At 37.5% G+C, this 13067-nt stretch overlaps 1 protein-coding gene across 1 annotated transcript in view; it reads left to right on the top strand.

Annotated features, from left to right (window-relative positions):
• Positions 1 to 13067, top strand: part of LOC127214456 (melanoma inhibitory activity protein 2-like) — a 163983-nt gene that overhangs the window by 36282 nt on the left and 114634 nt on the right. Inside the window, 3 exon segments of the mRNA XM_051174849.1 lie at positions 6589 to 6690; positions 8097 to 8157; positions 8632 to 8667. Coding sequence (XP_051030806.1) covers positions 6589 to 6690; positions 8097 to 8157; positions 8632 to 8667 — 199 coding nt within the window.

The following is a 13067-nucleotide window of genomic DNA, read 5'->3' on the forward strand; positions in this document are numbered from 1 at the left end:
GGTGGCACCACTTGCATTGGCTGGGGTCTCTCTTACATCAATTAGTCATGGAGAATATGCCCACAGGCTTGCCTCAAGCACGTCCTGGGGAGTTATTTTTCTCAGTAGAGATTCTCTTTTGCCAAGTTTCTGTAGTTTGTGAGAAGTTGACAAAAAGCCCAACGAGTATGTCTATTTTGAATAGTATTATATATTCTGCTCTGAATCAACTCACAGATCAAGCTGAATTATGCCACAAGCTGTTCTTCAGGGTAGGACATAGAAACTTTGTAAAACTGTATAAATGTCAGAATAAGTTCTTGCCTCTATAGGCTATACTTTTGGTTAACTTATTTTCTATATTGCTTTTTTTCATTCACGTTATTTTCTTGTTTTTTTTTTTTTCATGACTGATACATTATGTTCAGCTCTTTAAGTTTAATATTGGGAAGAAGTGAAATATTTGAATCTAGAAGTTTAGTATACTGCTTTATATATGTGATTTCTCTTCGAAGTTCTATCAGTAGAGCTTAAATTTCAACATTTAGGCTGTATTAGTTACTTTTCTGTTGCTGTGATAAAATACAATGGCAGAAAAGAAAACAAACAAACAAACAAAAGCACCTAAATACCAAACTATTCAGGTCAAGGCAACTAGTAGATGGGAGAACTTGTTTTGGTGTACAGTTCCAAAGGGAGAGCCCATGATAGTGAGGGGAGCATGGGAGCATGTTCTTAGAGCAGGAAGAGGAGAGATCATAACCCCCTTAAAGTTGAAGAAGACGGATAAAACTAGAAGTAGGAAGAGGCCATATGCTCCCAAAGCCTGCTCCCGGTGACAAACATGTGTCATATAATAACATGGTGGTACAAAATGGACCACAAATAGGACAATGCCACCCATTGATTCTTTGCCATCTTTGTTTCTTTAAGTATACTCTGATGTCCACACAGTGATGAAATGCCTTGTTGCTTCATTTCTCAGAGACTTATTGTTACATGGTATCTGACTGCTTTCTCTGTACCTTGTTTTCATTTTTATGCAATGGAAATAATACTTTTGTATGGCTGTTGACTAGTTTAATTGCCCACAGAAATGTCTCGTAACAGTTCTGGCACACAGTAACTGTTCAATAATTTACCTGTTACTCGTTAGTAAAAGAAAAAAAGTAGTGCAGAGTTAGTGCTAGTGCTGGGATTATTTATTCTCTTGTTCTTTTTTTCCTTTTTAAAAGTTTAAATTAGAAACAATATTATTTTAGATATCAATCCCAGTTCTCTCTCCGTCCCATCTTCCCAAGACCCCATCACATCCTTCTTTTGCTGCATAGAAAGGGTGAGGCCTTCAATGGTGGATCATCAAAGTCTGTCACATCATTTGGGGCAAAGCCTAGGTCCTCCCCTTTGTGTCTAGGCCAAGAGACTATCCCTCTGTGGGGATTGGGCTCACTCTCTTATTATTTTTGACTACCAATTAAAAATATTGGGTCTACAACCTTTACTTCAAGCACTCAAGAAGCAAACACGGGTGGATCTATGTGAATTAGAGGCCAATCTGGTTTAAAATGTGATTTTCAGGTCTACATTATGAGACACTGTCATAAAAACCAAACAAAACAACACAAGCCATAGTTGTAGTTATTGGCCCTCTTACTAACAAACATAGTGACTTACTATAATAAAACTTGATCCTAGTTCCCACTCCCTCCTTCCATAATGGCCCGCTCACACCCTCACATCCCATCCCCCCCCAACTCTACAGGGAGGGTGATGCCATCCAAGAGGGGACATCAAAATCTGTCTAATCATTTGGAGTAGTATCTAGAACTTCCCCCCTGCTTCTAGGCTAAAGGAGTATTCCTCCACGGGGAATGTGCTCCCAAAGTCCTTTTATGCACCACAGACACATCCTGGTATAACTGTCAGAGGTCCCTTAGACTGCCCAGGCCTTCTAACTGAGGTCCACGTTCAGGGATCTGATTCAGTACAATGCTGGTTTCCCAGCTATCAGTCTGGGGGCCATGAGCTGACCCTTGTTCAGGTTAGCTGTATCTGTTGGTTTCAGTAGCCTGGTCTTGACCACTTTTCTTATCACTCATCCCTCTTTACAACTGGATTCCAAGAGTTCAGCTCAGTGTTTAGCTGTGAGTTTCTGCTTGTATTGCCATCAGCTACTAGGTGGGGGCTTAATGATGGCATATAAATTAGTTATCTATCTCATTATCAGGGAAGGGAATTTAAGGTAGACTTTCTACGATTGCTCAGATTGATAATTGGGGTTATCCTTGTAGGTCTCTGAGTCAATTTTCTCTTCAAACTTATAATGGCTCCCTCTATTATATTCTCTTTCTTTTTCTCTCTCATGTATTAGTCTCCCAATTTAATCTTCCTGGTCCCACATGTGCTCTGCTCCTCCCCTTCTCTTTCTCCTGACACTCCACTCACTGACCCCACCCACTCCCAATATGCTCAGGGGATCCTGTCCTTTCCCCTTCTGTGAGGGACCTTGTATTATTGTCTTTGGTTCCTCCTTGTATACTAGTTTCTCTCGCGGTGAGAATTATATGCTGGTAATCCTTTGCTCTATGTCTCAAATCCATAAGTGAGTAAATACCATGTTCCTCTTTTTATGAGTGGGTTACCTCAATCAGGATGATTTCTTCAAGTTCCATCCATGTACCTACAAATTTCAAGATTCCATTGTTCTTTTTTTTTTTTTCAGCAGAGTAGTAGTATTCCATTGTGTAAATGGACATCTTTATCAATTTTCAGATGAGGGGCTTCTAGGTTGCTTCCAGATTCTTGCTATTTCAAATAATGCTGCTATGAACACAGATGATCAGATGTCTCTGTTAACATGGATGTGTATATGCCCAAGGGTGGAATTGCCAGGGCTTGTGTTAAACTGATTTCGATTTTCCTGAGGAACCACAATACTGATCTCCAAAATGGCTGTACAAATTTGCACTCCTGCCAGCAGTGAAGGAGTGTTACCATTTCCCCACATTCTTTCCACCATAAGCTGCCATTGGTGTTTCTAAGTTCAGTCATTCTGGCAAGAATAATATGGTAACTCAAAGTTGTTTTGATTTGCATTTCCCTGTTGGCTAAAAGACTGTTAAGCACTTTCTTAAGTCTCTTTCAGCCATTTTTGATTCCTCTATTGAGAATTCTCTCTTCATTTGTTGTTTTGGTAACTAGTTTCTTGAGTTATTTGTCTATTGTAGAGATCATCCCTCTGTCAGATGTTGGGTTGGTGAAGAATTTTCCCAGTCTGTGCACTGCCATTTGGTCTTTCTGACTGTGTACTTTGCCTTACAGAAGCTTCTCAATTTGAGGAGGTCCCATTTATGGATTACCAATCTCAGTGACTGGGCTACTGGTGTTATGTTCAGGAAGCTGTCTCCTGTACCAATTTGTTCAAGAGTGCCTCCCACTTTCTCTTCTAAGTGTGGCTGGTTTTATGTTGAGGTCTTTGATCCATTAGATATTTCTGTGAATTCTTCCTTTGCCACATCATCGTCTGTATATAGTAGACATAAGGTTTTTTTTTTTTTTTTTTTAAACTTAATCTTGTATCCTGGTAATTTGCTGAATGTGTTTTCCAGCCATAGGAGTTCCCTGGTAGAGTTTATCGGACCACTTATGGAAACTATCATATCATCTGCAAATAGTGACATTTTGACTTCTTCCTTTCAAATTTGTATCCCTTTGTTCTCCCTTTGTTTTCTTATTGCTTTAACTAGAACTTCAAGTACATTATTGAAGAGATATGTAGAGAGAGGGCAGTCTTGTCATGTTCTTCATTTTAGAGGAATTGCCTTAAGCTTCTGTCCTTTCAGTATGATGTTGGCTGTTGGTTTACTATATATTGCTTTTATTATATTTAGGTATGTTTCTGTTTTCCCTGATCTTTCCAAGGATGTTCAATTTTTTCAAAGGCCTTTTCAGCATCTTAGTGGGATTATAATGTTGTTATTCCTTCTCCATTTGTTTTTATTGTGGGTCTCATTGATAGATTTTTGTAAGTTGAGCCATCCCTGCATCCCTGGGATGAAGCCTATTTGATCATGTTGGATGAGTCCTCTGATGTGAATTTGGATTCAATATACCTGTATTTAATATAGTATATTTGGATCAATGTTCATGAGTGATGTTGGTCTGTAGTTCTCTTTCTTATTTGTGCATTTGTGTGACTTGTGTAACAAGCCCCATAAAAAGTTTGGTAATGTGTGAGGTTTATGTGAGCTTTCAGTTTTATTAGTGTTTATTTTATATATGTGGGTGCCTTTGTTTATGGAGCATAGATGTTCAGAATTGAGACTTTGTACTGATGGACTTCTCCTATGATGGGTATGAAATGGCCTTCTTTATCTTTCTTGGTTGATTTTGGTTTGAAGTCTAACTTGGTAGATATTGGGATAACTGCACCTTCTTGCTGCCTGGGCCCAAATGATTGGAAGTTCTTTCCCCAACCCTTTTTCTCTAGGTTAGTATCTGTCTTTGAAGCTTAGATGTGTTTCTTTTTTACACCGAAAGGGTAGATTCTGTCTTCAGGTCAATTCTATTAGACTGTGTCTTTTTATATGCAAGTTAAGACCATTAATGTTGGTGGAAAGTAAGGACCATTCATTCATTAATTGTTAATTCTTATTTGTTTTAGATTTCATTTTGTTGTTGTTGGCAGTGGTATTGTTGTGTATATTTCCTATGCTTTTACATTTGGGTTCTGGTGAAGGGGTGTTATCGATTGGCTAGTTGTTTGTTATTGTAGTTAACGTCCTTGTGTTGGAGTTTTCCTTCCAGAACATTCTCCATGGCTGGATTTGTGGATATGTATTGTGAAAATCTGGCTTTGTCATTAAATAACTTGTTTTCTCCATCTACAGTGATTGAGAGTTTTGTTGGGTATGGTAGCCTTGGCTGGAATCTGTGAACTCTTAGTACTTGTAGAACATCTATCCAGGACATTCTGGCCTTGAGAGTTACCATGTAGAAGTCAGGTGTAATTTTGATATTTTGATTGATAGGTCTGCCATTATAAATTACCTGGCCTTTGTTCTTCTTGTCCTTTATAGTTTTTATTTATTCTGTATGTTAGATGTTTTGATTATGATGAGTCAAGGGGAGTTTTTTTGTTTTGTTTTGTTTTGTTTTATGTCCTGTGTATTTGGTTTTGGGTATGCTTCTTGTATTTTCATTAGCATAATTTCTTCAACTTGGAAAAGTTCTCTTCAGATTGGGAAAGTTTTCTTCAATGATTTTTTTGAATATATTTTCTGCACCTTTGAGCTGGGGTTCTTCACCTTCTTCTCTGCCTATTATTCTTTGGTTTGGCCTTTTCATGTTATCCCACATTTCTACTATGTTTTGTTGGATTTAAGATTTTCTTTGGTCAATGAATCTATTTCCTGTAGTTTATCTTCAACTCCTGAGATTCTCTCTTCAATCTCTTATATTCTGTTGGTTACGCTTGTGTCTGTAGTTCCTGATCATTTACCCAGGTTTTCTGTTTTAAGCGTTCCCTCAATTAGGGATTTCTTTATTGTCTCTATATCAGTTTTCAGGTCTTGAACAGTTTGAATTGCTTCCTTCATCTGTTTTATTGTTTTTCTTTGCTTTCTATACTTTCTTTAAGAGATTTTTTTTATTTCATTCATATATTCTGTGTCCTTTTCCTCTAATTCTTCCAATTTATTGTTTGTTTTTTTGCATTTCTTTTCTTAATTTATTTTATATAACAAAGTCCATTTAAATGAAAACAAACATATATACACAATATTTGGGAATTTGGGCGTTCTTTCCAAACTACTTCCTGCTGGTAAGGGGCGCAGTCACGGGGGGATTCGAAGAAGATTCAGAAATCCTGGCAGAAGTCTGTAAGGCTGCTTTGTCCAGCTGTTTTGAATGTAGGATCACCTTGTACTCTGTTTCAGGCAGTCTGGCTTGATCAAACCACATTAGTCTGGATTTCTTCCATTTCTTTAAGGGATTTTTTTTTCATAGCATCTTTGAGGGCCTGTGTTATTTTTAAGAACTTTTTTTTTTTTTTTAAGTCATACTCTTCATCTGTTTTGATATGTTTAGTTCTTTTTGGTGTCGAGTCCCTAGATTCTGGTTTATCATACTCTTCTTTCTATTGTTGGGCATTTTCTTCTATTTCTGTCTTCCCATCACTTATTCCAGTGTGTGAAGGTGGAGTTTCTGTCTCTCTTTACGCTGCTGTCCTGGTGAATGTAGTTGGGACAGGAGTTCGATGTCTGCAACCATGGATAATCCAAGTTCTCTTGGAGATTGCTCCCCTGGCAGAGGCCAGTTGGTGGGGTTCAAAGTGTAGCATCAAGGTGTACCTGAGTGGATAGGTGGGTCCAGTGGGTTCAGAGCAGAGCCAGGAAGTTCCACAGAAGTGGAGGGTTTGTTGGAACCACACTTTTTCCCAGTGCCAAATTTCATATCAGAGACACACAATTTTTTTTTCTTGTTTTTTTGCACATGGCCTTTGCTGTGGTGTATGGCAATTGCTTTGTGTGATACACTATTTGTGATTGTAGTTGATTATATTGATTACATACATTAAAAGGAATGAAAAACTCTTTTTTTTTTTTTAAGGAAAATAACAGTGGAGGAAAATTGTCGATTGGAGAAAGAGGAAGAACTTTTCAAAGTCAACAAGAGAACCAACCATGTGAACAAAGAACTAGACACCTATAGGTAAGACATCCTCTTTCTTATTTTGATGCTTGGCATCAGGAAGCAGTAAAATAAAATGGCTTTGTTGTTTTGTTTGATCTCAGACAAGGTCTCTGTATCCCTGACCCATCCGGAACTCTTTCTTGAGGCAGACTTGCCTTGAACTCAAAGATCTGCCTGCCTATGCCTACCAAGTGCTAGGACTAAAGGCTTGTGTGTCCTAACACAACTACTCAGTGAATTGGCATATTTTTGTTTCATTACTTTGTATTTGAATTTCGTGGAATTTTGTTGATATTCAGAGAATATAAAAAGGAAAAATTTCTTTTTGGGGATTTTGACATATAAGTATAAGCATATTTTATGTTAACATGAAGAAGTTTATAAATAGGTATGGATGTTGTGTGTGTTGGCACTAGGAGGTGGAAAAGAATGGTCACAAGATCAAGACCAATATTGGCTAAATCGTGAGCTTGAAACTAGCTTGACCTGCATGAGACCCTGTCTTCAAGAAGGACATGATGAGCAGTTAATTCAAGCTCATTCATGAATATTTTTTCAGCTGGGAAAGAATATACACAGTATTAGCATTCAGCAAGTTTGCCATGAAATGAACAAGCCACTCTTAGAATTTTAGTAAATGCTTAGCTAGTCTTTGGTTCAGTCCTCAGTGGACCTGAGGAAACACTAGAATGTCTGTTAGAGGATCACCACAGCAACTTGAGTCATAAGACACTTCTATCAACCTTAGGAAGGGTAAGTTTGGGCTTTGTCTAAAAGGACAAATTACTTTTTTGTTTCATAAAGACAGTAAGTTAGTTATACTTTTACCTCTTAAGAGTTCCTCTCCTGAGCTGAGCATTGGTGTCAGAGGCAGGTGGATCTCTGTGAGTTCAAGTCCAGCCTGGTCTACAGAGCCAGTTCTAGGACTGTTGGGGCTTCAGAGAAACCCTGTCTTGAAGTAAACAAACAAACAAACAAACAAAACAAAACAAACAAAAACGATTTCCTTTTCTGGGACTCTGTTAATTTTATAGGATCTGAGTTTATCTTTCATGATTTTGAGTCCTGAAAATGAAAACCAGATGATCAGGCATGCTTGCATGTGCCTGAGACTTTTACACTTGGGATGGAGGCATGGTAAGATTGTAACTGAGCCCCTGAACAGGCTGCTTGAGACCTTCTGTACTGTGTAAATTTTTGTGACATCGTGTTAGGCACATCCAAGTGATAGTGCTCACATAATTTAATTGACATTAGACTTAGGGGAGGAGAAGATGGTCTTTAATACCTGTCAGCATCTCTCAAAAGAGGAGTCTTGTGGTTATAATTAAATAAGGAAGAACACTCAGTAATATTCTTGTAGCCACATGCTGTTATTCTTTATTATATGTCAGCACAGTGGAGTAACTATTTGTTCCATGTAGACGGCGTGCCAAGGATATCGAAGAAGAATTGGAGAGAACAATTTGCTCCTATCAAGTGCAGGTATGTGTGTCAAGTGACAGCTGTATATGCAGTTAGAGCACTCTGACTGGATAGAATTGATGCAGGACTGTAGCTTTCATCACTCCTGAGGTGTTTTGTGAAACTGAAATATACACAGGGAGCCAAAGATGCTGAAATAAAAAACTTCTGCAGCTTTCCTTTCTTTTGGAATGAGTATTATACAGCACAGCACTGTCTGGCACCATCACAGTCCCATGTTGTGCTTGTTATCTGTTCCTTGGAAACTCTAGTAGTTGATCGTCTTCTGCAGTTTGTTGGCATTAAAAACCTTATGTTCAGGTTTGTTTAAAATTTCAGGAGAGAAAATCATCTGTATATGTGAAATTATGCTTTCAAAATGGTTATAATGCTTCAGAGATGCCTCGGCAGTGGGAATTATGGTTTGGGCCATGAATTTTAGTGGTGGCAATGAAAGTTTTTTATTTATGAATAATTTTAATAACTGTTTTTTAGGTTATGGCTCATGAACAAAGGGAACATGACTATTGGGTAAGTTTTTAAGTCCCCTAACATATACTATTCATGTTATATTAGTTAAAGGTATAGACGGTATTTAAAAATAATCACTTTCTATGAATTTTATTAATTTTACCAGTATTTAAATCATATTTAGGCCAGACCATAGGAAGCACTGAGAATTAATCTTTTATTTCTGTGCTTTACTTGTACATTTCCCTCTGAATATAATTAGTTTTAAAATCACAAAGTCTTGAGAAGGAGTTTTGGGGGTTGGAGAGAGAGCTCAGTATTTCAGCTCAGCACTTGCTGCTCTTCCAGAGGACCAGAGCTGTGTTTGGTTCTGAGCAAGTCAGATGATTCACATTTGCCTGTCTTCTACTTCCAGGTGAATTTAGACCCTCTTCTGTCCTCTTAAGACACCTCCAATCACACTCGTGTGTGCATGCACACACACATAACATGTGTACATCTTCATATTTATGTGTCATACAGTGAGCACCTTATAAATCCAGGTATATCAGAGTCAGGAGAAACACTTATGCACATAAAACTAAATAAAATTTTAAAACAGTTAAGTGAATTGTAACATTTTACTAGCTCAGGGTATTGTACTGAATTCCTTTTTGTTTAAAATTGATTTTTATGATTACAATTGGAAAATAATTACACACAGAGAAACATCCTTTTTGGAGCAGGGGTTTGAGGCAAGGTTTCTTTGTGTATTGATGGCAATCCTGGAATTAGGTCTGTGGACCAAGGTGGCCTTAGTGATGCACCTGCCTCTACCTCCTTTGTACTGGGATTAAAGTTGTGCACCACCATTGCCTAGCTAAAAAAATTATAGTAGTAAAATATATTTAAGCTATATTTACGGTGGATGTTAAGTGCATTAGTTGGCTAAAGTCAATTCTCATGTATATTGCAAAGTTATTGACAGTAGTGTCCCTTTTATTTGAAGAGTGTTAGTATTTGCTACTTATAAATGGTAAGCTTACATTTTGCATTGATCTATCTAATGTACTCTATATTCTATATCTGATCTGTAGAGTCAACAGAATGGGAAGCATGTAGAATACCATATGTTTGGCTTTTATTAATGATTATTTGAGAGTATTGCAGGTTCTTGGTATTTATTATAACTAAGTTGGGCATGGTGCTGCACACTACCAACAAATACACACATACAAATAATAACTGCTGCAATTGTGTTTGTGAATGGTCTTATACTTAATAGTAGTGTGATATGTACAGATTGTATTTAGTTATTAAAATTGACCTGTATTGTCATTCTGTGAAACTGTTTTAGACATTTGTAGTTTCCAGTATTATGGACCTAAGGACCATCCATTTCCATTGACTTTGCTCTATGTTAGTCTGCTAGCCACTTATGATTGGATATTTTCATCATCAAATGATTTTAGGCTCTGATACTGCATTTAAACAGCAACATTAATTGTCAAGTACCAATAAAACTCCAGCTTTACATTTATGCATTTGTATGGCTTAAAACTCATTCCCTTTTTGAATAATTCCCAAAATTAAAAATGTTTTATATTGACTACAATAAGTGCCAATTCTCTTTTATTTATTTATAATATTTATTTATTTTTCTTATTTTATATATGAATACCAGTTTCTGCTCCATCCCTTCCTGCTCCCTTTCTTCTACCCTCCCATGCCCAAGCACCACCCTCAAATAACATCTCCCCATTCCACATGTAGGGTGATGAGTTCTTGGGTGGGTCATCTAAATCTGTCAAATCATTTGGAGTAGGAACTAGGCCCTCCCTCTTGCCTCTAGGAGAAAGGAGTATCACTCCATGGGGTACATGCTCCAAAATCCTATTATGGATCAGGGATACATCCTGGTTCCACTGTCAGAGGTCCTTTAGACTGGCCAGGCCTTCTGAGACCCATGTTTAGGGGGTCTGAGTTGTTCCAATGCTGGATTCCTAGCTATCACTCTGGGACCCATTAGCTCCTCCTTGTTTAGGTCAGTTGTCTCTATGTGTTTCTATAGCCTGGTTTTGTCCTCCCTCTCTGCATCTGGATTCCAGTTTGGCTCAGTGTTTAGCTGTGTGTATCTGCTTCTATTTCTATCAGCTTCTAGATGAGGGCTCAATTATTGTACATAAGTAAGTAATCAATCTCTTTATCAGGGAAGGGCATTTATAGTAGCCTAGCAAATGTTGCTCAAATTGTAAATTGGGATGAGACTTGTAGGTCTCTGTACATTTCTCTATAATCATTTTTTATAGAATCCTATAATGGCTCCCTATTTTATGGTATTTCTCTCTCTCTCTTTTTCTCGTCTATTCCTTCCCTGAATCAATCTTTCTAGTCTCATGTCATGTGTTTTCCTCTCCTGCCCTTCTCTTTCTCCTAGTCCCCTATGCACTTACTGCCCCACCACTCTGAATATTCTCAGGAGATCTTTTCCTCCCCCCCATGAGAGATCATGTATGAATCTCTTAGAAATGTCTTGTATCCTAGTCTCATCACTGGCACTGTAAATTATAAGCCAGTGATCCTTTGCTCTATGTCTAAAATCCATATAAGTGAATAAGTACCATGTCTCTCTTTTTGTTACTGGGTTACCTCATTCAGGATGGTTTTTTCAAGTTCCATCCACTTGACTGCAAAGTTCAATATTACATTCTTTCTTTCTGGCAGAGTAGTAATCCATTGTGTAAATGTGCCACATATTCATTATCTATTCTTCTGTTGAGGGGCATCTAGGTTGCTTCTAGATTCTTGCAATTACAAATAATGCTGCTATGAATATAGTAAACAGATACCTTTTTTGCATGGATGTGGATCATTTGGGTATATGCCTAAGTGTGGGATTGCTGGGTCCTGTGATAGACTGATTCCCATTTTTCCTTAGAATCACCATAATGATCTACAAAATGGCTGTACATGTTTGCACTCCTGACAGCAGTGTAGGGGTTATCCTGTTTCTTCATATCCTCTCCAGCATAAGTTCTCATGGTGTTCCTAATTTTAGTATTTCTGGTAAGATGTTATCTCAAAATTGTTTTGATTTGCATTTCCTTGGTAGCTAAGGATGTTGAGTACTTTCTTAAGAGTCTTGAAGCCTTTTTGATTTCCACAATTGAGATTTCTCTCTTCAGATCTGTGCTCCATTTTTAATAGGTTATTTGGTGTTTGGTGACTAGTTTCTTGAGTTCTTTGTATATTTTGGAGATCGGCCCTCTCTCAGATGTATGATTGGTGAAGATCTTTTCCCAGTCTGTGGGCTGTTGTTGGGTCTTGTCAAGTGTCCTTTGCCTTACAGAAACTTCTCAGTTTCAGGTGCTACCATTTATTAATTGTCTGTGCTAACGGAGGTATGTTAAGAAAGCAGTCTCCTGTACCAATTTTTCAAGGGCACCTACTACTTTCTCATCTAAGAGGTTCAGTGTGGATGGATTTATGTTGAGGTCCTTGATCCATTTTGACTTGTGTTTTATGTATGGCTATAGACATGGGTCAATTTGCAGTCATCTACAAACTATCATCCAGTTGTGCCAGCACCATTTTTTGAAGATGATTTCCTCTGCTCATTGTATGCTTTTAGGTGTTTTATCAAAAATCAGTTGTTTGTAGTTGTGTGGGTTAATGTCAGGATTTTTTATTTGATTATATAGATCTACTTGTATATTTTTCTGCCAATACCAGGCTGTTTTCAAGAGTACATCTCTATAGTAAAGCTTGAAATCAGAGATGGTCATGCCTCCTGAAGTTCATTTATTGTACAGGGTTGTTTTTTTATACTCAGTCATTTTTTTCTCCATATGAACTTGATTATTATTGTTTTAAGATCAGTGATAAATTGTGTGGGGATTTTGACAGGGATTTCATTGAAACTGAGAATGTTTGTGGTAAGATTTCCATTTTTACTATGTTTATCCTACCTATCCAAGAGCATGGGAGATCTTTCCATTTTCTGGTATCGTCTTTAATTTCTTTCTTTAGAGTCACAAAGTTCTTATTATATAGGTCTTTTACTTGTTTGGTAAGCTTTACAACAAGATACTTTATGTTGCTTGTGGCTATTGTAAAGGGTGATGTTTCTCTGATTTCTTTCTCTACCTCTTTGTCGTCTGAATAAATTAGGGTTACTGATTTTTTTAAGTTTATCTTGTATCCTGCTACTTTGCTGAAGGTGTTTGTCAGTGGTAGGAGTTTCTTGGTAGAGTTATTTTGGGTCACTTATGTAAACTATCATGTTACCTGCAAATAGTGACAGATTGACTTCTTCCTTTCCAATTTGTATCCTCTTGATCTCCTTTTGTTGTCTTATTGCTTTAACTAGGACTTCAAGTACATTATTGAAGAGATATTGAGAGTAAGAGAGCAGCATTGTCTTGTTCCTGATTTTAGAGGAATTGCCTTAATCTCTCCACTCTGTTTGATGTTGGCTGTTG

The sequence above is a fragment of the Phodopus roborovskii genome, unplaced genomic scaffold (assembly GCF_943737965.1).
Source record: "Phodopus roborovskii unplaced genomic scaffold, PHOROB, whole genome shotgun sequence".
NCBI classification, from domain to species: Eukaryota; Metazoa; Chordata; class Mammalia; order Rodentia; family Cricetidae; genus Phodopus; species Phodopus roborovskii.